General features: G+C 41.1%; 1 protein-coding gene across 1 annotated transcript in view; it reads left to right on the forward strand.

Annotated features, from left to right (window-relative positions):
• The first annotated feature begins 707 nt into the window (after positions 1-707).
• The window catches only part of ANO6 (anoctamin 6), a 71288-nt gene continuing 46018 nt past the window's right edge, over positions 708-25977 (forward strand). The window contains exons 1-2 of the mRNA XM_068401728.1: positions 708-795; positions 24657-24733. Coding sequence (XP_068257829.1) covers positions 708-795; positions 24657-24733 — 165 coding nt within the window. The remainder of the gene's footprint in view (positions 796-24656; positions 24734-25977) is intronic.

The following is a 25977-nucleotide window of genomic DNA, read 5'->3' on the forward strand; positions in this document are numbered from 1 at the left end:
CTTGGGTGCATAATTTGACATACTTCAAAAAGACCTAGGGGTTTCACTCCTGACCCAGTTTTCAAAAGGTAAACATACAGACGAAAGCAGAGAAATCTTTCTAAGATCTTCACCCTGGATCCTGTTAAGAAAAACGGTTCCCTCATTAGTTTCAAGATGGTGTTCGGTCAGCTTACGATATGATCACATATATGAATTATATAATATGGCCAACTGTAAAAAAGGGAACAAAACGCACAAGGATTAATATACTGTTTTTCCAACTTCCCCCTTTTAATCATTCAGGATGCTATTAATAAAGTGAGTAAATGTGCTTGCTTACAGAGCACGATTTTTACAATGGTCTCTGCCTCCCTCTGCCCAAAGCTCAGTAAGTGCCTTCTCCCCGTTCCAGCTCCAGCAAACTGCACGCCCGAGGGTGATAACGATGCCGGGAGTACGGAAACACATCGCTACCGGTCTCGCATCGCGCCGAGAGCTCACCGTTCCTCCAGGCCGGCGGCTTCAGGCAGGAGCTGTGCAAGCCTGAGAGCCCCGGGACGGGCTGTCAGCGCCAGCCTGCCGGGGCACGGGCGGGCTCGCCTGCCGGGAGGGTGGCGGCCCCCGCCCCGGCGCCGCCGCTCCGCCCCCGGGGCAGGGAGGGCTCGGGGCGGGCTCACCTCCCCGGCGGCGGGAGAGCGGGAGCAGGGTGCAGCAACGCGGGGAAGATGAATGCGGAGAACCAAGATGTGCTGCTGGATCTGGAGGGGGAGGAGGAGGGAGAAGAGGAGGAGGAGGAAGATGATGGGGAGACCAGTGAGTAGGGGGCTGGCGCGGGGAGGGTGCCCCCCGGGACAGCGGGGGCTGCGCCGCGGCGGGGGTCGGGTTCACCCCCCGGGGCGGGTGTGGGTGGGCGAGGGCTGCAGCCCGGGGCCGTGCCTGGCGGGAGGGGGGTCCGGGGTGGGGGGAGGCACCTGCTGGCGCCGCGCCCCGGGCGGTGAGGGGTTGGGGCCGGGGGTCTGTCGGGCAGGGTGCTCGCACCGCAGCTCACCTCCTTCCGCTACAACTTGTGATGGTTTCCCCGTGGCAAATACGTGATCCCTTTGCCCGTGCGGGCGGTGGGTGCCGGTGGGGCTGCCTCGTGGAGCCGCGTTGCTGCGCTTCTGCTCCCATAGCATCGGCACGGCTTAGCCGGCAGAGGAGCACCGAAAACTACCTCGTTCTTCCTCTCCCCTGGGAGGGAACCGCGTGAGATGGCACAGAAGCAGCACTTGGCAGTAAGTGGGATGCTGGCGACCCTCGGTGTCGCAGTGATCGCCCAGCACAGGCACCGCCCGTGCCAGGGTCTCTTGCTCCCTCGGAAAATGCGAAGAATGCCCTCGCCTCCGCACCCCGCCGGGCATGAGCATCCCCCGGGGCCGAGCCGTGCGGCTGGCACCAGCTTCGAGGGACAGCAGCTATTCCTCCCCATGCTGCCTGTCTTGTGGGTCTTAACTTGACAGCCAAGCAAAGGAAGGGGAAAATGACACACAGACACACACCCCCCCAAAAAAAAAAAAAAATGCAAGGGTGAAAATTGCCAAAGCATAGAAAGATAGTAATTTGGCTGGAAAAAAATGCGTATTGTGTCTGCCAGAAATGCAGACAGTAAAATGACGGGAGAGTTGGAAATTCAAAGGCAGTGTATGTTCGCTTTGTCCCAAGAGCAGCAGACTAGGACAATGACATTGGTATTTACTGTGGGAATTAATTCTATTAAAGTATTTCCAGAAAACAGCCCAAAAGAAGTGGTTCTCAGCTGGTTCAGACTGAAGGGGTCTATTCATGTCACTAAAGAGACACAGATTTACTTCAGTTCAGAAGCTGGTTTCAGCTGCAGTACCCCAGATATTCTGAAGACTTTTATTTCTAGTTAACTTGTTAAAATGGATCTAACAAGCAAGGAATGCAAGCAAATGTCAATTGGACAAGCAAGTAGAAGATAGATTTGTACATATAATTTTTATCAAATAAAAAGGGTTCCTGCTCATTAGCGTTCAAAAGGTTGTGAATATTTTTAATGACAAGTACTGAATTTTGTTGTTTGTTTTTTTTTAATATTGCGACTGGATTTCTGCATTAGTAAAAAGTTCTAGTGGCATTAACTCTCTCTTATACTTATGTTGCCTCTAAATACTGATCCTTAATAATGGCCAGTACAGTTTGCCTCATTTATTCAGTTAGCTCACTCCAAAAGTGTACAAAGTTTGAGCCTCACCCAATGTCTGTGGAAATCAGGGAATGTCTTTTCTCCAACATTACTAGCCTCTGTTTCAGATGCTGTGGGAGTATCCTTTGCTTTACAGTAATAGTCCAAAGAAGAATTCAGTTTTCCCTATGAAGTGAGGCAGAGATATTTTTTGACTCCACTCCCCAAATTAAAGGGTGGATCAGCACCGCAGTGTATTAATCAACACGTCTTTTTCTTTCCATTCACCCCAGAGAACAACTAAATTGTTTCCTACTCATTACTCTCTATCAAATTTGGGGTTAGTTCAGCTCCCAGAGCCAGCAAATCATGAGCTGCATGTTCTGCTTGCAGCAGTTTGGAAAAACACATGCTATGTGGCAAAATTGACTAAAAATTGAGCAGTGCTGATTTCATGAGTTGTTACACAAAGCCTGCTACCCAGTGCCCAGCCCTGTCACATTTGCTATGCTGCCTTGCAATATGCATGGATAACAGTCTCGAGCTTTTTACATTAGATATAATTACAGGAGAGCTATTTTATTAGTCTGAGAAACTTTTAAATCATCCATTTGCCTCCCATTTTATTGTACCACTTGCATCTGCATTTTCCCCAAGAAAGCCAGCCCTGCTTTAGCAAGTAGGCAGGACTTCTGAACTCTTGCCAGGTCTATTCAAGATCAATCCCAAGTGTTCATAGCTCATCAGGAAAGCATTATTATGGCATATCAAAGTTTGTAGTGATGGCACATAGAGGCGATGTTCTGGGTTGTATTGACATATAGTTGGTTTTCGTTATCCACGCTGATGACTAGCAAACCACTCACGTCAGAAGCAGACTTAGGCAGGAGCCCAGAGAAAGAGCTGGACTCATGAGTCCCAGTCCACAGGAAGGCACCACAACCGCGCTGCCGGCCATACATAGCTTTGAAATGGATTGTTTCGGTCAGACTTGTGCTTAAGGAAGAAAGTCTTGTCCTAAGGTTAGGCTCTTTTGACAAGTTGAAAACTTTTCTTTCCAGTGCTTAAACCAGATGGGCAACTTTTTCTTTTGGAGTCAGACTGTTTTCAAGAGGATTGTTACATTAGTGACATCAATTTGTTTCTGAGATACCTTGTTACCAGGCAGAAATGGTGGGGAGGACATTGAGCTGCGGTTGACACAGTATTTAAAATTCTCTAAACCCATTATTTTCTGCCTAGAAACTGTCAGACAGTTCCATAAACTGTAAAGTTTTTCTTTCCCTGGTGCCAAACCTCATACCATATCTAAATTAGTTTGCTTGTGTTTTGGGATTTACAGAATAACCGAGTGTGCTCTCCAGAAAAATTAACTTCTGCAGGCAATATCCAGAGGCATCCGTTCTGACTAACCATTCCACACGAAATAGTTTTCTCCTCATTGAGATATGTTAGCACCTTGCTCACTCTTTGTTGTCTTGGTTTTGCTCAAATATATCTCCTAGTTGTTCCTTGAGCCTTGAGTGTACAACATCTCCCCATCTTCTGACACCACTACAGTAATCATCAAGCCATACTTTATAGATGCCCAAGAAAGGGATGTTCATATGTTAACCTTTTTCTTGTCACACAATGTAGATACTGTGCTGATGAGGATTCCAGCTCTTCTTTCTGAAAAGTATTTCATGCTGTTGTTCAGCACACGTTTTTACCAACTACAATAAAAATGTACAACAGTACTGGCTTATTCAAGCAGCATTATTTGTGGAGTTGCAACCTAAAATAACTAGTTTTGTGCAGCCCACTGTGCAACTGGAACTCTGTCCTAAGGGATGATGTTGTAATCCGAATGGTGAAGAGCAGGTGTAGCTATTCTTCACCTCATTATTTTTGCTCACCATCCTGTTCTCTGCTTGTTTCCTCATGGCATATACTGAATATTATCCTATTGCCTGCCTAGACCTTCTATTTTTTCCTATTCAATAGCTTCATTAACCTGACCTGCTTCTTATATGACCCTACAAACATTATTGATATCATATACTGTACTCCAATATGAATGTACAGTATACCAACAGAGTTCTACAAATTATTCCAGTGTTTGCCTTCATGATGATGTGAAATGGTCAGTTCTCTATAGAGGTCTTCTAAAGGCAATGGAAAGTCTGAACAGTTAGATTCCTTGATTGAAAAATGTGGCTTTGTCTGCAATTTATTAACTGTAATCCCCACACTGTGGGAAATTTGGAAGTGGTTGCTCGGCAGTAGGGGCAGGGATCAGATCTGGTAATTTTATAACATGCAAGGCTTTATAAGCAGATTCTTTCAAAAAATGTAATTCTGTTTTCGAAAAGGATGATACCTTGCTTTTCAGTCTACCTACAGTAATGAGTAAGACTGCTCCAGTCCACTTTTATCACACCTGGTTTTCTTCTCTTTTTCTTCTCTGTCTTGTAATCAACGTAAAAATTATCTGGGCCATTTCAGTCACCCACTGTCCTGAAGAAGACTGTGGGATGGGTGTGTCTGATGAGCTGAGAATCAAGAATTTCTGCTCCCTGATTCTGTGCTCTGTTTGCAACACTTCTTGTAGGTGTGCATCTGGGAGACGAGCAACAGGAGTAAGCAGGAATGTAGACGTACATCTCATTTATTCTGATTTGCTATTGAGGCAGTGAGAGACTTGTCATGGTGAACTGGGACTTGTACAGGGCCAGGAAACACTGGCCTGTAATACTGGTTAAAATTTAAACTACCTTTCATGCCTTCATGTCCTTCCTCTTATATCTGTTACCCTAATGGTTTACCTACATTTCATCCTCTCTTTATACTTCAATAATTTTATTTTCTGACTTTCTGCCCACAGAGTTTCACCGAATCCAAGCCATGCAGGAGTAACAATCTTGTCACCGAGTATGGTTGCATTTGAACAGTAGACTGCTGGTATCACTCACTTTTTAATTCTGATTTAGTGATTTTTCTACAAAACTACTAAAAAACAAATAGTGATGATATAAATATTTAAGTACAATATAATTACTGTTTGGCATCTATTTATAATTCATAAACTCTGGAGGAGATCAGAGTATTTCAAGAATCAGGCAGGAAATTAGGAAAATTATAAACTTCACAAATTTACCAGATTTTCCTCTTTTTAAAGTTTGTCTACCATAGCAGAATTCCCAGTTGTCCATTAAAAACTTTCTGTACTTTGAAAGTGTTCTTTGTTCCTGTATTTTGGATTTAGCTGTACCGAACAGAGTACAGAACAGAGTGCAGTTTACAGATAAGGCTATGATCTGTAGGAGGACTTGTCTGCCACTGTATCAACCCATTTCTTTTCCTGGTTATGAAGACATTAGTTTTATATTGGATATTTATCACAGGTGATTCCTTAAAGTTTTTTCTCTATTTACACAGCCCACATGTTCTTTTAAAAGGAAAAATACCCTATACACATTTATGCTAAACATCTTAGATTTTTAAAATTACTTTTCAAGCATAATAATTTGTAAAAAACTTATTAAAATTATTAAAATTAATATGTAGGAAACAACCAGGCTTGCGCTACATGGTACAGAACTCCAGCAGTTCTGTAGTGTTACAGTTATTGATCAAAAACTCACAAGAAAATGTCCTAGTATCAGCTGGTTTGCAACTTAAGCAGTATATCAAAGTGCAGGTAGAGAGCTTGAATTTCAGGAGACCAGAGACATGGAAGGGGTGATCTCTGCATGACATAACAGACATTATGTCAATCTGTGGGTCCCACAAATGGACCTTTCAAAAGTAATTAAAGATGAGTGATGAATAAGATCTGTTACTGTATGCATGGTAAGTTCAACAAAGTTGTTATCATTTAAATCACCCCATCCTGGTATTTCTTGGTACCTGCCATTTCCTAGAAAATGATCGGTTGCATGCTGTGGAATTAAGGTCTAGTTTGCCACTAGACATGTGGCAAACCCCAAGGGGGAACTGATACTAAAACTGATGTTTTCTGCTGTGGTAAAAAAAAGTACAAAACACAAGGGTGATTTCGTATGAGTGCAATTAACTGTCATAAATTAAATAGTCTTTGTAATGCTTTCCAGCTTATCCCTTATAAAGAACAATGGATTTTTTTCTTTTATTGTTTATTTTTAGTTTGAGGTAATACTTTCTTGTACTCTCCTAGCAAAGTCAAACAAAAAAGTGTTAATTAGCCTCAGTTTGGGATTAACTAGGGTAGGTCAGGAAAAAAGGTTGCTTATTTTTGTGCTTTATAAACAATGCACAAAAAATAAAACTAAATATCCTGTGCTCAGCATGAGAAGATCCTTGAAAAAGGTGCTGCAGACCTTAAGGATATGGAGCCGCTGCAGGTGTGTTTAACAAGATAACGCATTTAACAGGTTGTGAATATCAAGGAGGAGGGCGCTGAAGAATGGTGCTATGGGTTGGATTGTGTATTGTTCTTACGTTCAGAAAACAAAGGTGGGGACGGAAATATGATGCCAGTGCTAAGCTCTGTATCATAATGAATAGAAAAAATCAGCTTGCTTTTGGCTGGACTGTCACTATTGCTACAGCGTGTGCCTCTGGCATGGTCCTTTCTAACAGTCTGAAGTATTGCTCTGTAGAATATATATATTATTAAACTGATACTTGATTCATATTTTTAACATAAAATTTAAAAAAAATTCACCGAGGCATGGGCTTAATATCACTTGTAATTTTTTAGGGGTTTTTGATTCAAATCCAGGCTCACTGTGAGTGTAGGTAGGACAGTTTGCCCACTGAAGAGTGTATGTGTTCAGCTGCTGCACTGGCCACGATGAGAGCCCACTGGGACGTTAACATTTTGTGTTAGGGTTCAGGTCTGATGAATCACAGAATCACAGAATCACAGAATGTTAGGGATTGGAAGGGACCTCAAAAGATCATCTAGTCAAATCCCCTCTGGAAGTTGAAATGAAAGCTATAGGCCGTAATGTCACAAACATGTCAAGCCAGCATAAACTGGCTTGGCTACCAAAAGAAGTATTCCCCCCCACAACCTCCTTACAGGGGCAGCTTGATTCTTCATGGCATTTTGGCCTTATTTTCTATTGGGGTATATCGGTGGCAGCACGGTAGCAATGCAAAAGCCTAAAGAAGGACACCATACCTTTTATCTTATTGCTGCCAGTGTCTTCTGTGGGAAATGGAAACTGGCAGTCATGTGAATTGTCATCACACAATAGATTTTGTTTGATAATCAGTCTAAGAAAGCAAACATCTGAGTGCAATATTGTTTGTCTTCTCCACCTTTCACACTTTACTCAGGTATCTCACATCTATCTGAAGGCTTCATGACAGGATGAGTGTCTTGATTGCTCCCTAAGGAATTATATGGGCATCTGAAATATATTTTTGCTTGATGCAATGGAATTATTTTTACCCCTTGTTCTGACCTGTCCCAAACTCAAGCATGTGATAACAACAGTAGACATGTAGGCATGATTCCCTGCATGGACTTCAGAAGTGAGATCCTGAAGCATCACTGTAGCTAATTAAAAAAAAAAAAGTCCTCAACCTCAAGATGGCCTGATTTAATCTTTGAGCAGTCCGCACTCCTCTGCAGGATTCAGAATCACTCCCCAAGCTCATTACGTGCACATGGGATACTTTCCCCAAGGAAGTCAAGAGGTGTGCTTAGGCCTCATGTTTGTATATACGTGGTTTCATATCGTGCCTATGCAAAGATAACTCACCTGACGCGGTTGTTGGTTTATCAGAGAGGGACTGCTGAGTGGCAAAGGGTAGGGAAAGGAGAAGACTTAGTCCTTCATTAGCATCAGGCAGCCTGCCACATATTCTTCCACTGCATGATACCATCAAGTGGGAGTACAACCCCTTTTTCCCTTTTTATAATTCCTGTCCTGCACACACGTCAGAGCAGCTTCCTCTTCACAAGCCTTTCAGTTCCTTATCAATATAGATGGTCCATCTCCTATGCAGCAATTGACCTGTTGAAGGGTATAATATTACTGAATGCAAGTTAGGCAGAACCTAGATAGTTTTGCTAATGGAAATAGTCATATTAATAAAATGTGCGTGTTATGGTTGTAAAAGGGTAAGATTCTGACCAGCATAGACCTCGTTAGCAGGAAGAACCAGGAAGACCAAATGGTTTTGGAAAGAGACCACATTTAAACATCTTTAATGAATACCAGACTCAGATTGGAAAACTAACAAAAATGTGTTAAAACACAAACTGGGTGAACTTTAAGCAGTGTAGTTACAAGTCTGCTGGAGCATAAACATTCTTTAATTGATTTTATGCCTCATGTGGTAGAAGTTGCAGCTTCATCTCAAAATATTGTATAAAGTCTGAATAAGATTGAACCCTTCAATTTAGTGTTTACATTAAATAATTTCCAGCTAAACCACTAATCATCAATATTCTTTAGACATAACTGAAAATCAAAGTTTTGTAGGAACTGCCACCAATAGCAGAGTTTGCATTGCTTTTATAGTTTCCCTTACTTTCATTTTTTTCCTGATGGGTTTCCCCTGACCCCACTCATCTGGTTAGTCAGGTTCTCCAGCATTTTTTAGATGTGATTTATCATGGGACATTAAATATTTGCATAGCAGACTGCTTACAGTGCAGTCATTGGAATGAGCTGCTGCACTAGTATTCTTCTGCAGGAAACAACCGCCACCTCTGTTCTGCTGAAGAGCTGTTGGAGAGCAATTACTGCAGCAGGCTAAATTCTGATAACTTCAGTGTCTGTGGTGTGTTTCTGTCCTGTGGGCTTGTAGCTTGGGTGGATCTTTTGCTAAGGCATCTGACTTTGAGAGTGTCTACAGGAAGATCTTGGTTCTTGCTCCACTGCTGCAGCAGAGACCTGTGATGAGTCCCTCAACCATTATTACTTTGGGAAATTGCAGTCAGATAAGGAATCTTAACTTAATGGGGAAGACAATTTGGAATGAAGAGTGGAAGCTAGAAGCACTTACGTTGAGATGCATTGAGTCTCCTGTGCTGTGGTGGTGCCAGAGCTAATGCATTTTGGTCAGGAGAAGGGATGAGATTAGTGACTTTTCAGTGGGTGAGAGATTGCAGGTTATTTCCTTCATTTGTTGGAGGAATATTTAACTGAGAAAATGTTGTCTGGATTGTCGATGAGGGTGGAAAATATGAGAGCAAATTACAAAATGTTGTCTGTGTAGCAACCCTGCTAATGATGCTAGGAACCGATACTAGTAATCCAAGGACACGCTGCTGTGATCTGGCACAGTGGAGGAGTTGAAGAGCCATGTCCAGCCTGTGGAGAAGCTGGGGTCTGTTGCTGTCAGTTGAGGGAGCCTGAGATAAGCACCAAAGACTAGAACTTGGATCAGTGGAGAGACTCCTGTAGCACAGACCAGGTTCTTGACTGAAGGGTGTGGTAAAATAATGTGTGTTAAAGAGATGGAAAGAGTAAGGAGGTGGAAGTAAAGGCAAAACACCCACTGAGACCTGGGTACAGATTGAGAAAGACTGTCAGTAAAAGAGAAAGAGGAAGAACTCTTGACAGTATTCATAAGGGTAAAGCTGACCAGTGCAGCTATTCACCCGTTTATCTGGTCAGGAACTCATAAGCAGTGGCATAAAGATTCTTCCAAGTCAGTTCATCAGGAAAATAAGCTACGGCAAGGGACTAAGGTAATATAACTGTGGGTGAAGTGAATGAAAATAATTCATCTGTGGCATTTTCATGCATATTTTTAATCTATAGTAAAAATCACAATGTGTTCATAGGTAATTTATCTGGCAGGAAAAAGAAGACTATATTTGTACCATTAATTATTTGCAAAAAATTTCCACTGCTCTAGGTTTGGCACTGCAGTTAGAAATAATAGCGTTTAACAAAACAAGACTGAGATGATGACCCAGAGGGCTCTAGCATTGTCAGAGGGTTTTATTAGCTTGTGTGTAATATTGCTAAAATTATTAGTGTTCTCCTATGTGTTTTTTCCTTAAGTAGTCTAATGGAGTTTTTATAGGCATTAATGAACAAGGATGAGGTCAAACAATGCACACTTTACCCTTGTGAGCAGTCCCATTGACTAGAGTGGGAATAGCATTATTTTTGTAAATGCTGTTCATAGAGAATGCAGAACTAGTCCCTAATGGAGGAAATATCTTTATTAAATCTTTCATCATCTCCGTATATACTGATTTATTCTAGGAAAAATAATTAAATTCATTTAATTATTCTGCTGTCTATAAAAGACAAGAAGGAATCTGCATGAAAGGACAGTTTAATCTATAAACTGATGGCTGTACTTAAGACAAACAGCCCAGCAAAAACTCCTACAATATTTGGTAAGACAAAGATGTAATGTATTATTTTTAAAAAAAAAAAAAAAGAAAAAGAAGAAGAAATCAATATAACCTAAAGAATAAGTGAGTCAATGCTGGATTTTTGTTTTTTTAACTTGTTCCTTGCTGATAATAAAGTGAGGAGAGAAGAAGCTTCAGGGGCAATGCAGTCCGGCCAAATAGAGCTCCAAGGCCAAATTTCGTAAGTTTATTGGTGTTTGCAAGAAGACCACAGCTCTCTTTTAGACCTCTTATGCACTGAAGAAGGTGGGTTTAGGTAGAAGTTGGTTATTAAGCTGCAGCTGTTAGAATAAAAATCTGAAAAGTCCTTCAATTGCTAAAACTGCAAAGTATTTCTTGATCAGGAAACAAAAGTATACAGTTTATTTCTAAATTCTGTGTCCAACACCGGGAATGCTTACAGACATGAGCCTTTGCACCTACACATGCAAGATAGCTCAAAAATGCCTGCTTTGACTTTAAGCTTAATATTTTCACAGTCAAAGTAATTAAAAGTATCTTTTTTGGGACCCTCCTGTAAACACACTGTATAACAGCTGAGAGTAGGAAATACTTTAAAGCAAACATTCTGAGAAACTCATTACAGAAATTCAAATATGTCTCCTTGGAGACATGTAAATTTAAGAGCAATGAGCACAATTTTATAAACATATGTCAAACTTCGAATTTCTAATTAGAGGGCTCATTGATCCATAGGCATTGAAGTCTAACCAAACAGTGATTTGCAATTACAATTTTGGTTAATCATTTCAGTTCCCAATGAGAAGTCTCCACAGCCGCCTGGAGGCTTGGCATTGGTGAGGAACACCATGGGATCAGCTTGGCTGCTAAAGAAGCTGTGTTTGTAGCTTGGGGCAACCACTCTGCCTGGGCTGCCCTCCTGTAAAACACACCGAAGGCAGGGTACGCTCGTTCCCCATGTAATTGGGCAGTAATTTTGACAGTATGCTTCGGGTTGTTCTTGGCAAGTCTATCTCATGACAAAAGCAAAAGTGGCTTGTCTTCTTTATGTTTCCTGCCTAAGGACAACTGATTTGGGTTAGTTGCTCTGGGATAGGAAAAAAAAACCCAACCTCACATTATTTTAAGCAATGAAGAAAACTCCTTCAGGTTCAAGAAGGCAGTCAGTGACTGGCAGAAGTCCAGGCGCATTTGTGCGATGATGTGCTTCAGTGCTGGAGCAGGTGAAAAAACAACTTATCATACTCTTGACCAGAGGGTTAATTCTAGAGTCCCCACTGAAGCATTAGGTGACAGTCCTTCAGCAAATCAGCCTTCAGAGATATGCATGGGTATTAGGCCAGGTTCTGGGCACGTATGTGATCTAGGCAGGGAAGGTAGAGTGCTTGCACAATAATGATAAGCAGCTTACACTGCTTCTTGGTTTTAGCCTTTGCACCTCTTAAAATATCAGCAATATTGTGGTTTAACAGAGCTGATTTAAGTCAGATCTCACTAACAACTCATCTCAAATTTCTCAGGGAAAGAAAACACATATAAACAATGACATTTTATGATGTTTGGACCCAAGCAGTGTAGTGCTTCTGATAGCTGTTACATTGCCAAAATTTCACTTACTCCTTTCAGCCCATGGTAGGAATCCTGATTTTCACAGCATTACCTGCAGTTTGCTCCTATTTTCCTCACACAACAGCATAAACTTTTGAGGTAGCAAGCTGCTGCTCATCTCTGCACATCAGTCCATGTAGGGATGTATTACAAGTCAAACATGACACAAATGTGAGAACAATTCTTTTGAGTTAAGTGGAACCGTCAGCATCCATTAAGTTATTTAAGTGTGTAAATGTTGCAGTCTCAGCCCCCAAAGACTGTATATTGCTGTTCAGAGTGGGTTTTTTTACTGTTGAGTTTTTTTCAGTGGTTTATCTTCCAAAGCTATTCGTGATGGAAGCATAAATATCTGTCTAAACAACGGTACTCCATTTATCAGTTATGGCTGGTGTATCCTCATCTTTCTTTTTTTGTTTGTTTCCTCTGCATTTAATTAAATGTTTTGGGGATAGATATTTATCCTGCACTCTAAGATAAGACCAAATATGTCTGTCAGAGGAGTTTCTGCGTCTCTCACTGCGTACAGTTCACTGAACAAACCCACTAACCATTCTCCTCAACAGGACATTCCTCAGGAACACCTTGCACGAAGAAATAAATGCCAGAGAAATCCTGTTTGCTTTCAGGATGAGTCTTTCAGTTCTTTTTCATCCCCTTCAATATTTTCTTCATTGTTTGGTTCTGTCATCTTTAGGGTCAGTGATTCTCTTGGCCTTCAGAGTGCTGAGTTTGACTCCATATGAGCAGATCTGGCTCATGCAGAAGAGAAATGTCACTCAGAAGTGACATAAGATGCTCTCAGGGTCCAGACTGCACCATACAGACTAAGTGCCAACCTGCAGCAAACATGGAGAGAGGAGTCATGTGGTGATTTATTTTTGAGATAATAAACCAGATAATAAAATAAACCAAAGCCTGTGGCTACAGGAAAGGCGACCATTGAAATCCTAGCTGTGTGAATTCAGCATGAACATATCCCACCCGTGCTATGTGCAGCAGGGGACTGATGCATCAGGTGCTCAGAACTTTTAAGGTTTTGTTTATGTAGAAGGCAGTTCAAAGATATGACCATAAGTAAGATTAAAAAGCTTTTCTTTTACATGATCAGGCAGCTTTCTACCTGTGCTGATGTTGGGAACTGAAGTCTACAGAAGTAAGAAAATGTATACTTGATATTAAACAAATTCCTTGCAGTCTAGTGAGAAAAGTTTACTTTCAGGGAGGTTGAAATACTGAATTATACGTGTTTCTGAGGATCAGCACTGCCCTTTTTCTCTTTGTCTCTGAAAGTATATAAGCAGAATTTTCCATTTTTTTTAAACTGGACAAGTTTGCTTCATTTCATAATACAAGGGAAATTAAAATGCCAGTACCTTTCTAAATGTATAGGCAGTCTGTCCAAGGACAAAAGCCAGGAGCTAGTGCTAGGGCCTGAGTCTGAATGACCACAGAGAAGTCGTGAGTTTCCTTCTTATATCTGATATATGGGACAAGGCACCAGTCGGGCTCACAAGCCAGATGACAGGTCACCCATCCCACCAGGAGGCTGATTGCAGCCAAAGGTGCAGGGCTCATGATGGCATTACGTTGGAAATCTAGTAGCACTACCAATCGTGCCTAAGCTCAAGGCTTGGTTTGGTAAATGTGTAATGCCTGATCTGTGCATTCATGTCACCCAAAGCTGGGGGGTCTTTACCAGTGACTGAAATGACCAGGACCTTCAGCATGGAGTTCTCTTTTCAAAGGAATCCACTGCATTTTTCCATCCTTGTCTTGTAAGAGAACTATAATGACTGTTGAGATCTTACCTCCTTCTACTTCCAGGTTCTCAAAGTCCAGGGAAAATGTTTGTGACTCTGGAGTTTGTTTTTATTGCCTTCATATTTTCCAAATGTGTTTATGTATAGGTTTCTTGAGTTGGTAGTTTTATATGCATCTATTTATTTTTCTTTAGCTGTATAGTGAGTGGACTTTTCAATGCCAGGCAGAGAAAGCATATTCTTATTTTCCATCAGTCTGCCTACATTACTGTTACTAGAAAGCTGCATGCACACATACATCCTTATTGTTAATGCCTCTTTTTCCAGAAAGCAATATAGAAACCTCTGTGTCTTCAAAGCCACAACTGTTTGGCATGAAGCTGTCAAACCTTGCCTTCATGCTGGGCACCATGAATTGAATTGTCAGCAGAATCCAGAACTTTTTATTCATAGTGATTGCAATAAGCTAAAACACAGACTGGGTTTTTTTTCTATCAATCATGGTATGGAATTTACACTAATTACATTATTCTGAACTGACTTTTAGAACTTAATAAATTTGATACGCAAGTTGCTAAGAAAAAGTGTCCATAGCTATTACGATTACTTTTCTTACGGTGAATTTTGAAATTACTCATCAGCAGCAAAGAGTGCTCCTACACATGGACCACTAATCAAATTGTCTGATTAGGTGAAATTCTAGACTTTCAGCAAAATTTCCTCACGTCAAATTGCAGTAATAATTGTTCCATCACTTCTGCTCAAGGGAATCTCTCAAATGCTTCAGATACAATTTCATTTCTAAACTGACTGTATGATTAAATAATACAGTATTGCCAGCAGTAATCCTTTGTTCATATTTAAATGTAAATATTACCAGTTACCAACAGGAGCCATAGCATCCCTAACTGGCTGCGGCTAATTATACATTATGCCTAAAAAATGTTAACATTAAGGTTGCAAATTCAAGCACTTAGAAGTTGGGCAATGTCAGCATTAACATCGCTCAGGCAACTTCAATTTGCCTGCTGTTTGTTTGCATGCATGTTACAGTTTTTAATTACACAATCATACTGTTCTTTTTTTCCTCTTAAGTCCACTGCCTCATTCACTAAACTGGTAGGAATTGCAGGTTTCTTTTTATCTTCCTCATTAACAGCATGCTCCAAGCCTTGATTGACTCAGATTATCCAAGCCTTGCACAGCACACATTTTCATTCCTTTCCCCCTCTGTGTTTCTGTGGTGCTCTTACCCTATCTGAGCACTACATCCAACAGGGATGTGAGTGTCAGATTGCCTTAACTCCCCTTTTAGGGAGAGCTGGAGTTTCAGGAATCCAGAATCATTGTGTTCCTCTGATAGGAACACAAGCTGTTGAACTGATAAGATGTGGGGAAAGTAAACCACTTCTGAATGGTTGTGCAAAGACAAGGCACTGAACAGAGAGACCAGCATCCCACCGGCAGGCCTCCCTCGAACTCATCTACTGCAGGGCTATGAGAAAATAATTAATTTTCAACCACTTTTGTACAAGTACAGGGGGACGATCGCTTCCCTAGTCCTTCTGTCCACACTATTTCTGATACAAGCCAGGATGCTGTTGGCCTTCTTGGACACCTGGGCACACTGCTGGCTCATTTTCAGTCTGCTGTCCACCAATACCCCCAGGTCCTTTTCCACCAGGCAGCTTTCCAGCCACTCTTCCCCAAGCCTGTAGTGTTGTGTGGGGTTGTTGTGCCCCAAGTGCAGGCCCTGACACTGAGCCTTGTTGAACCTCATACAGTTGGCCTCGGCCCATCGATCCAGCCTGTCCAGATCCCTCTGCAGAGCCTTCCTACCCTCCAGCAGATCAACACTCCCACCCAGCTTGGTATCATCTGCAAATTGACTGAGGGTGCACTTGATCCCCTTGTTCAGATCATTGACAAAGATATTAAAGAGAACTGGTCCCAATACTGAGCCCTGGAGAACACCACTTGTGATCAGCCACCAACTGGATTTAACTCCATTCACCACAACCCTTTGGGCCTGGCCATCCAGACAGTTTTTTACCCATTGAAGCGTAAGCCTGTCCAAGCCATGAGCAGCCAGTTTCTCCAGGAGAATTCTGTGGGAAACTGTGTCAAAGGCTTTACTAAAGTCTAGGTACACAACATCCACAGCCTTTCCCTCATCCAGTAAGCAGGTCATCTTGTCATAGAAGGTGATCAGGTTAGTCAAGCAGGACCTGCCTTTCATAAACCCAAGATAACTGGGCCTGATCGCCTGCTTGTCCTTTATGTGCCGCTTGATGGCACTCAAGATGATCTGCTCCATAACCTTCCCCGGCACCAAGGTCAGACTGAGGCAAAGAAGGCATTACGAACCTCAGCGCTTACCCTCATCCTTTGTCACTGTGTTTCCCACCCTCATCCAGTAAAGGATGGAGATTCTTCTTAGCCCTCCTTTTGTTGCTAATGTATTTATAGAAACATTTTTAATTGTCTTTCATGGCAGTAGCCAGGTTAAGTTCTAGTTGGGCTTTGGCCCTTCTAATTTTCTCCCTGCATAGCCTCACAACGTCTTTATAGTCCTCCTGAGTTGCCTGCCCCTTCTTCCAAAGGTGGTCATAAACTCTCTTTTTTTTTCTGAGTTCCACCTTCCCTAGTTGCCTTGCTCACCAGCTGTATCAGGAAGTTATCTTTCACACACTCCAGGAACCTCCTAGACCGTTTCGTCTCGGCTGTATTGTATTTCCAGCAGATGTCTGGTAAGTTGAAGTCTCCCAGAAGAACAAGGGCTAGCGATTGTGAGACCTCTCCCAGCTGCTTGTAGAGTATTTTGTCTGCCTCTTCATCCTGGTTAGGCAGTCTACAGCAGACTTTGCTGGCCTTCCCCCTGATTCTTACCCATAAACACTCAACCCTATCGTCACCATCATCAAGCTCTAGACAATGAAAACACTCCCTAACATACAGGGATACCCCTCTGCCTCTCCTACCTTGCCTATCCCTTCTGAAGAGTTTATAGCCATTCATCGCAGCACTCCAGTTGTGCGAATCATCCTACCATGTTTCCATGATTGCAACTACACTGTAGTTTTCCTGCTGCACAATGGCTTCCAGGTTCTCCCGTTTGTTGCCCATGCTGTGTGCATTGGTGTAGATGTACTTCAGTTGGGCTATTGATCCCACCACCCTTTTTTGGGGAGAAGCCCGAATTCCTACATGATCATTCTCAGGTGCTTCCATAGTTTCTAACACATCAATCATCCTCGCGTCTTTGCTGCCGCATGGCTCTCTCCCCTGCCTCCGCTGAGATGGCAGACCGAAGGACCTCGCCAGCACATCATCCCACAAACATTTGCATGCTGCCCCCAGGTTTCTCTCTAGTGAGCCTGGTTTTATCCCTTTCCTCCTTCAAATCTAATCTAAAGCTCTTTCAATGAACCCTGCTAACTTCTGTACAAAGATCCTTTTCCCCCTTCGAGACAGGTGTACCCCGTCTGTTGCCAGCAGACCTAGTGTTGTGTAAACTGATCCATGATCAAAAACCCCAAAATTCTGCTGGTGACACCAGGCTCAGAGCCAGGTATTGATGTGCTGGGTCTTTCTGCTGGCTTTCTGACAGCAATTTCAGCTGGAGGTGGTAAATTGTTTAGCTTCAGAAAAAGCATTTAGAATAGTCTAATAAGTAACCGAATTTCTACAGTGATTTACAGTCAACTGGTGTCTGATGCGCAGACTGGAAGCAGACAGGTTCGTTCTGGCATGCATTGCAGCAGTGAAAACCAGGAGCCAGCATTTGCATTTCAGTGGATTTCTCTGGATTCACAGAATTGTAACTATAAAGTCATTAGCCCAGTGTTTGTTTTCGAAACTGAAGTTGGGGCTAGTCCAGGTCTCATTGAAATGATTTCAGATTTTTGCCACAGGTTTTGAGGAAGTGTCCCACTTTGAGCTCTGGACACATAAGAACTGTTTGACAATTTGGTTACTGAGCCCCTGAAACCTTCCAACTCAGTGCCTCTTAAATATTTAGGCACTGCTATCAGCAGAATAATTTTCACAAAGTCTAATTTCTTGTTCTATAACCGCCTGCTAATTACTTCATTATTTTTGGTGAGCTACCCTGACTCTGAGCTGGCTGTTTCAGGACATGGGGTGTTAGAACAGCAATACTCTGTATTATATTGCCAACTGAATGTTCTCCTGTTTAGGGTTAGTCATGAAAGAGTATTTATTTTTGAAAGTCATACCACATGTTCCCAATCTTTTGTTTGCACAGCTGTAAAAGAAGATAACTTAATGGAAAGAATAGTCTTTCAAATAAGAAAGAATCATCTTCCAAGGCAGCCATTTCACTTCCTTTGTGATCCAACAGCTTCTATATCTTCATGTGGGGTATTCTTGGGCATCCGAAATTAAAATCAATGTTTTTCTTATTATGTGGCACAGATTAGGTTTTGGGTTGTCTATACCTGCAGATCTGCTCTGTGTGAGTGCACAAAGAATGTAATTTATTGACAGCTTGGAAAGCCATTTTGGCATTACTAATTGTCATTGGTTTTCTCATGTGCTGTAAGACTGCAGGTGACCATAAGAAGAGAACAAGACTTTCACATGGAAGGCAGCTGTATAGATCTCTTATTAACTATAAATAATAGTTTATAAAGTATAGATTGTTATAAAAGTAATTCAATTTCACCTCAAATACATAACTTTTCAGAAGGTGAAGAATATGGGGTTTAGTAGCATGCATTCATCAAAAAGGTCTACAGCTATGAAATAAAACTAATTTAAACAGATTCCAATCACATAACTGAACTGAAAAGAATGAGTGCTACTAAATGCAAACTAATAGTATTTTGGTGGAATGAGATGAAACCATTGATAATTCGTGATCATAATGGCTGCCCTCATATGTGAGTGGAGAAAAGACTGTATCCCAGAGAAGAGCTAGTCTGGAAAAGTCACTTCAACCCAGATCTTTAACCATCAAAAAGCTCCCAATAATAATGTCTCCACGTAGCAAGCAGCAAGGTAAAAAGATCAGACCTACATTTTGGAACGATAACCTAAGATACTCTTTTCTTAACTCTTTATGTTTACTCATTTGCTCCGTGAACTGAAAGGAATTAGGTTAACATATTATCCTAGCTAAGGAGGATTTGATGGGGTGTTTTTTGTTCAAAATTGTTTAGGAGATTAAACAAGACTATTTTATATGTGGTTTGATATATAAAGATCAAGACCATCAAGGATATTTTACATTTAAAGCTGACTTTTTAAACAAAGGAAGTAGCTCAAGGAAGTTAATGGCCTTGATTAATTGTGTTTTAGAGCTATGGATCTCATTGTCTCTTTCTTTCTTTGATTAATAGATTTAAAAAGGAAAATACATATTCTTGCTTTTTCAACTCCTGAATAGTTTCTTAGCTCTGAGAGTACTCCTATACAATGAACTGAACACATGAAATAATAAACTACAATGAAGAAATATTCTGCGCCAACAAAAGAGATTGTGGCTGTCAAAAAACAGTGTATCATCAGTCCAACAGTTTCTGTTTCCAGAAAAAATTTGACTTGTGCAATGGTTTTATTTCACTTCATATTTCAGCAAGTATTACGCATGGCTTGAATAGTTTACATTTAAGTGAAAAAAATATTTGTTCTATGATCAACCCTTAAAACAGGCTGTGGTCTGTTCTGATAGGCTTTAGTAATACATATTATATTAATTTTTAAATTATATATATACATGTATAAAAATTAATATATACTAATATATTAATTTTATACATATATATAACAGGAAGGAAAGCAGATGTTTTGTCTAGTCTAAAGAGCTTGTAGTCATGTTTATAACAATATCTTCACTTTCTGGGTAAGTATTAAGATTTGGAAAAGCAAAATCATTGCTCAGTAGGGAAACTCCTTTGTACTGTCAGTTCTCTGCCTTTTTGATCTTCTGGATCATTTAAAACAACATGGTATCAATTCGTCCCCCTCTTCCCCACCTTCTCTCCCCAAAAGCCGGGACAGAATCATGTACTTCAATACCACATTTTTTTTTATTTTTGGACAAAAAGACAGAGGGCTGGATGTTCTTAAGAAAGCTGCCATCTACATAAAGTCCCTTTCAGGACAGTGGCTTTACTGCCGTCCCCATCTGGTATTCAGGCATGACTCTGGATCTTTAGACTGCTTCACCTGTTAATGATACTCTCCCCTCATTATTATTTCCACAGTTTTGATACAGTGATTGCCATTTCTTCACATGGTACCCTGGCTTGGATGTGTCAATACTCATCCTTTTTTGGGAAGATGAATCTCTCTGAAACATTAGTTTTATTCCAGATAGCAGTAGTTTTGTTCTTTTTTTATGAAATAAGGTGAAAGTAATTTGGCTTGATTAGATGATGGGCTTCAGAGTAGTTTTAATTTATTCCAGGACTCAGTTATCCAGTATTTTACCTCATGCCTTCTCATGGCTTCTGAGACTACCTGTGAGGTGGGACTTGTTGCTTGGTTGCCTTCTGGGTGTTGTGCATGATGGTATCACAAAACCGATCTTCTGCTAGCATGACTGCAGCCTGCCGAGATGGGAAGACATTACCACAACATTGGTCTTTTTTCTGGGAAGCCATGTGATGCAGGATCATCTCTACTTAGAACTCAGTATCTGGGCAAAGCCCACCATCTTTGGATCTTCCTGTTTAACCAAGCAGATGGGAACTATCTGACTCCATCCAGTACTCTGAGCCTCACGGTGGCAAACCTGTTATGATCTTTTCATTTGGTTTTCATTAGGATAAATAGGCTTTACTAATAACTATTTTTTCTGTTCTAATGTGGTGGCAGGACTGTCAAACAAACATTTCAGGGAATGTGTCAATTCAGATAAAAATTACGTGTAAATATTTTGTGATATTTTCCAGTCAGTGAAACATTTTGTTATTATATTAATTTTCTTTGCAATCTGTTTGGGTCTAAGAGGCCTAAGTGTGTCTATGTTTTTACTTTTTTAGATGCAGTGAAGGTTATTGTTTAAGGCATGGCTACAGGAGGGCAGTGCTGTGAGCTAAGCTAGAGTGTGGGTTTGAAGCACACCATCTATTCAGTGTTCTCCTTCAGTAGATGCCTGCTGCCCTTTCCTCTTGCATTTGCTGAGGAAAGTGTCCTGGACCAAGAGACAGAGGGCTGGACATTCTTAAGTGCAATTCTGTGTCCTGGATTGCAGAACGATCTCTGGGCAGATGGAAATACCACTGATATATTGGCAGCTCAAATACCACTGAGAAGTTCTTGTAAAGTAGCATGCACAGCTTCAGTACATAAAATTTTTACAACAGCATCTTTTGAAAGGACTAGAACAAAGACCAACTGGTATCATGGAGCAGGAACTCAAAATATATAATTACAATTCAAAGAAATTAAACAAAATGTTCTGACAAAAGCATGTGCTGCCAGGATTGCTTGAAGGTAGAACTTGATGCATCAGTCAATTAAAATCAGAGTATGCTGGCACAAATCCAATAGATTTTATTTGTTCCCTTACTCCTTCTTTGCTTTACTTGGCTGAGTGGTAGAACATAAGCATCTACACTTGATGTGCTCTTACCCAAACATTAACAGGAGTGATAAAGCTTCTGAAGAAGAAATAAGTAAGCAGAACTATTATTTTAATATAAAATGTCAGCACAGTGGTCTTTTTTGGACATAACTATGAGAACACTATGACCAGACTTACTTACACTCAGAGGAAACTGGGTCTGGAAAGGACCCCAAAAGCTCATCTAGGCCACCCTCCTAAGGTTCATGCCAGACTCAACTTGACCTAGATTGTTCCAGGATATTTAATTAATCTGTACTGAAGATTCTCTGATGTTGAAGACCTCACATGACCTTACCTGCCTTCCTAGACAGTCTCTTCTACTGTTCTCACTGTTAGAAAGTTTTTCCTAATGTCCAGCCAAAAACTTGGGTGCTGCAATATTCTTTCTTCTCCTCCATACTTCAAACTGACCTTACTATAATGCTGGGGGGAAGGTGGGAGAAATGACTTGATTTTGGGGGTAGAAAAAGCACCTTGCCACCTTGCGTGGGTGCAGCTTTTCTGGCAAAGCTGAGTTTTTGCAGGTACCATTTTTGTATTTCTGACAGACTAGAATGGTCTCTTCCAGCTAAAAACTGCACAAATTGGCATAGCTGTCCTTGCAAACCACTGCTAGAACAAATCTTATCTAAGTACAGGTTCAGGTAGTGTCACTGCTTTATATTTTTGCCTTCACAAAAACATTAATCTGTATTAGATTTGAGAGAAGTTCTGGGCTCATGTCCTATAAGAAGTGAGAGTGACAGGTCTCTTTTGCATGAGTCCTTTCATTGGACCAATGGCCCAGGGACTGTACTGAGTGGTATTTCAAGTAAATATGTCTTAAGATGATAAATATTGACTAAATGATAAAGTGTGCATGACACTTACCATATCATGGGGAAGATATGCTGGCCAGAGACACTGAGGCAGAAGCAAATTGTACCCACATATAAATTTCTCCAGAGGATATGGCTGGCCAGCCCCAGATCCATCAGGATTTGGGAGACCTGGAGTTATCCTTCCTGCTGTGAATACATTTCCCCCTTCTCTTCAGTTCTGGCTGAAAGGATTTCTAGACAGCACTGATGAGGGATGTGTAGTTACACATTGTGAGGACTTAGCAAAAATGCCATTTTAACTCATGATTCTCGTTACTGCAGTTCAGTGGCTGGCAGAAGTCTTCGTGTCTATGTCCACATCTGCTTCTTTCATGTAATGGCACACAGAGTTTCAGAGCAGATGTTTATATTTCAAAGCAAGATGCTTATATTTCTCCTTCACCCTGCCTATTATATGTGGGCAGAAATATTCCCTCTTCTGTGGGCTTTCAGAAGCACTTTGTATCTGGGTATCTTTGTGTCCCAATAGAGAATAAAGAATGCCCTAAGGAATGTAGGGTGATGCCCATTACACTGACATCAAGGATAAGTATTTGCCCTTCTCACATTAGTCTTAGCTGAACCCATTAAAATATAATGATGCGCATATACAGCAATCTTGCAGAAGCTGCTGAGAGATGCTCACGTTTTCCGAATCCTCATGTTATGGTCTCAGCATGTGATGTTTGTGTGCTGCACTAGTCCACATTTTCCTGCTCTTTTTTTTAAATGCTGGGAAATGTTTCTAAAGATGTTAATGTTTTTGAGAGCTCATGGACTTTGATTATTCAACTGGGCCAACCTTTGGGTTATGACTCGAATGTTTCTGAAGCAATGTTGATGGAAAAATTCATGGACTTGCTTTTGTCTCCTCTCTAGAGGACACACTATCACCACAGTACAGATCTGGAAACTAACAGCTCAACATCTGGAACGAAGTCCCTACCAAACTCTGTGAAAGAGTATTTAAACCAGAGAATTCAGCTGCTTAGAGGCCAAGAGAGAATTCTGTTGAAAAGAGTTGTTCTGTAAAGAGTAGTCATCTTGTTCTCTGTTTCTAAGAGTTTTGACATATCTTCAGCTGGTATAAATGAGCATCATCAGTGAAAAAATCTTTCTTAAAAATTCTTGAGAATTTGGCCACATATCAATGAAGTTTTGGGGCCAAAAAAAAACCCCCACAGGCATATCAGTTATGTTTGTCCTGGCATTGTATCTAACGGGCATTTAGCTATCCTTGTAAGACTACTATGTATTAGATTATTTTAGAGTTCAGGGATTTTCTTTTAGTATTACAGTATTTTTTGATAAGTTGAGTCTATCCTTTCCAGACAACACTGGCATTTAGGTACCATTGATACTCATGACCCTTTCCTCAGCACAGGACAGACTTGGCTAAGACACTTTTCTATATTAAGGATCTAAAAATAACACGTGGGGTCCATCTGCCTGCCATGCATAGGCAGAAAGCAGCCTTCTCCCTTCAGCCACTTGATGTTATCTTCAGCCTCAGGATGGTATTTGTCTTCTTCTTAAGACCCAAAAATATTTCTTAAGAAACTAAAACCAATACTTTGCAGTGATTGTAAAGCTTCTGTAACTTATTTCCAGCAGCTTTATTAAGATGAATTTGTGTGTTATCCCGTGCTTGATCTGGTGGCCAGTTTTCCCAGTGTGCTTGATAATGGTATTATGGAGTTTCATACTTCACAAGTTCATTTTTATTTTATGCTGTATTTTCAGGAAAGCAATTCAGTTTGCAGGTTGTTGGTTTTTAACAGGTATTGGCAAAATGAGTGAGGAGTCACTGGGGCATCAATACACATTGAACTTGTAGGTGTGTTGTTACATTATGTGAAAATCATTCCTGTTACAGAATGGATGTTACAGCATCGCTGCTTGTATCACACCCATTCCAGGATTTCTGAAGAATTCCCTGGTACTGTTATTTGTTATTGCCTGCGAAGTACAGTCAGCATAAGCTAGGGTTATTTGTGCAGGTGGAGACAGTTCTGGTACCCTTATTTGTCGAAAGATAAACATAACTACTGCTAGACTGTAGATAGAGTTTCTGGAACACTAAATAACACATACTAGCAAAGGGATGCTTTGCATCCCTGTAGCTTGGTCAGGATGCTCTCCTAGAATTAGCTTGTCATCCTCGTGAAATTTCTGGTTTGCTCTCTTGCCACCTGCTGATTATAACTGAAGGGGGAGACACAAACATTCTGTTTCTGAAACACTAAAGAAGTGCAATAAAGTGGCTTCTCCACAAACCATTAATAAATTTTTTAAAAACCCACCTACCACACAAAATGTTTTAATTTTTTATGTTTATTTTTAGTCTTGGAACTGAACCAGGTGGTTATTCCCACTTACGGAACTGTGCCAGATCAGCAAAACCTTCACACTCCTGAATGGGTGGGTACTTCTTTACTTTAACTATGACTACCTGTAATTTTTTCTCGTATAGGTATGCAACAGTCAGTACCTGTTCCAGAGGACTAGCATTCCTTTGCATTTTTAGCACATGCAGTTCATCAGTGTGACTGAATCTGAGTTACTGCATCTCTGTTTCTGTGAAGGTACCTGAAGTCACTGACTCAGATGTGAAAGTGTAGGTTGACATAGGCACTGGACTCAATTAAAAGTGACCAATATATACTCACTATAAACTGATACACACATACACCTCCTTTCGATATATAATTTTGTACATGCATGCATAGGATTTCTGTGTGTGTATACAAGGATAAATGGTTACGAATGCACCCTACATATAAATACATACCCTATAGATTCGTATACACCCAAGTATTAGTTGGCTGACATGTCAGTTCAGGATTCATTTTTACAGAAATCTTGGAGACACCAAGAAATTCCTTACTCCAATCAGAGACTGAAGTGGCAAGAAGAAAAAAGACCTGGAGGTGTTCATTCCCTTTATCCAAAGCTCAAGTTCCCCAGCTCGCCTAATGTTTTCTGCAGCTAACAGGTTTCTGGCTCTAGCCAAAGATCCCCTGCCTCAAATCTCATTTATCTCTAAGGGCTGGCCAGTTGACCCCAACAAGCCCTGCCATGTCACGTGCTTTGCCAGCCTGATGCCCAACTGGCATGCTGATAAGTCCAATTTTATTTTTTCCCCTAGAATGGTACAAGAATGGTCTGCAGTTGCACAAGGAAATAGCCATAAGCCTGGATTAAAAAAGGTTTAAAATCATATACTCATCCTAAAGCTAATAGAGCAACTCCATATAAATTAAAAAAGTCTGTTCTGTGTTTCCTTACTCTAATGACAGTGGTTAGTGTCACTGGCTTCGGCTGTTTATAGGTTGTCTTTTCTATTCAAGCTCCTTTTACAAGTGGGTCAGTGTTACAGGAGGACAAGGTGTACAGCTGCTCTAGCAGCTTAGCTGGCAAAGTACTTGTCATAGTTATGGGTCAGGGGAGTTTGTTCCTGCCTCTGCTATAGGAAACAAGTACTCAAAGTACCAGGAAATTAGTTTCCTTCTGCGAGCTGGATACCCTCATCTACCCTGCCCCTGCCCCAGCCCCAGCATTTTGTGGCAGGGTGTTCCTCATTTCAAGCTGACTCAGCCTCTGGAAAAATATTTAAACATATTTTGGAGCATTAGGTGGAACCAAGAGCCTCCATTTCCCAACTG

This window comes from Nyctibius grandis, chromosome 5, assembly GCF_013368605.1.
Source record: "Nyctibius grandis isolate bNycGra1 chromosome 5, bNycGra1.pri, whole genome shotgun sequence".
NCBI classification, from domain to species: domain Eukaryota; kingdom Metazoa; phylum Chordata; class Aves; order Nyctibiiformes; family Nyctibiidae; genus Nyctibius; species Nyctibius grandis.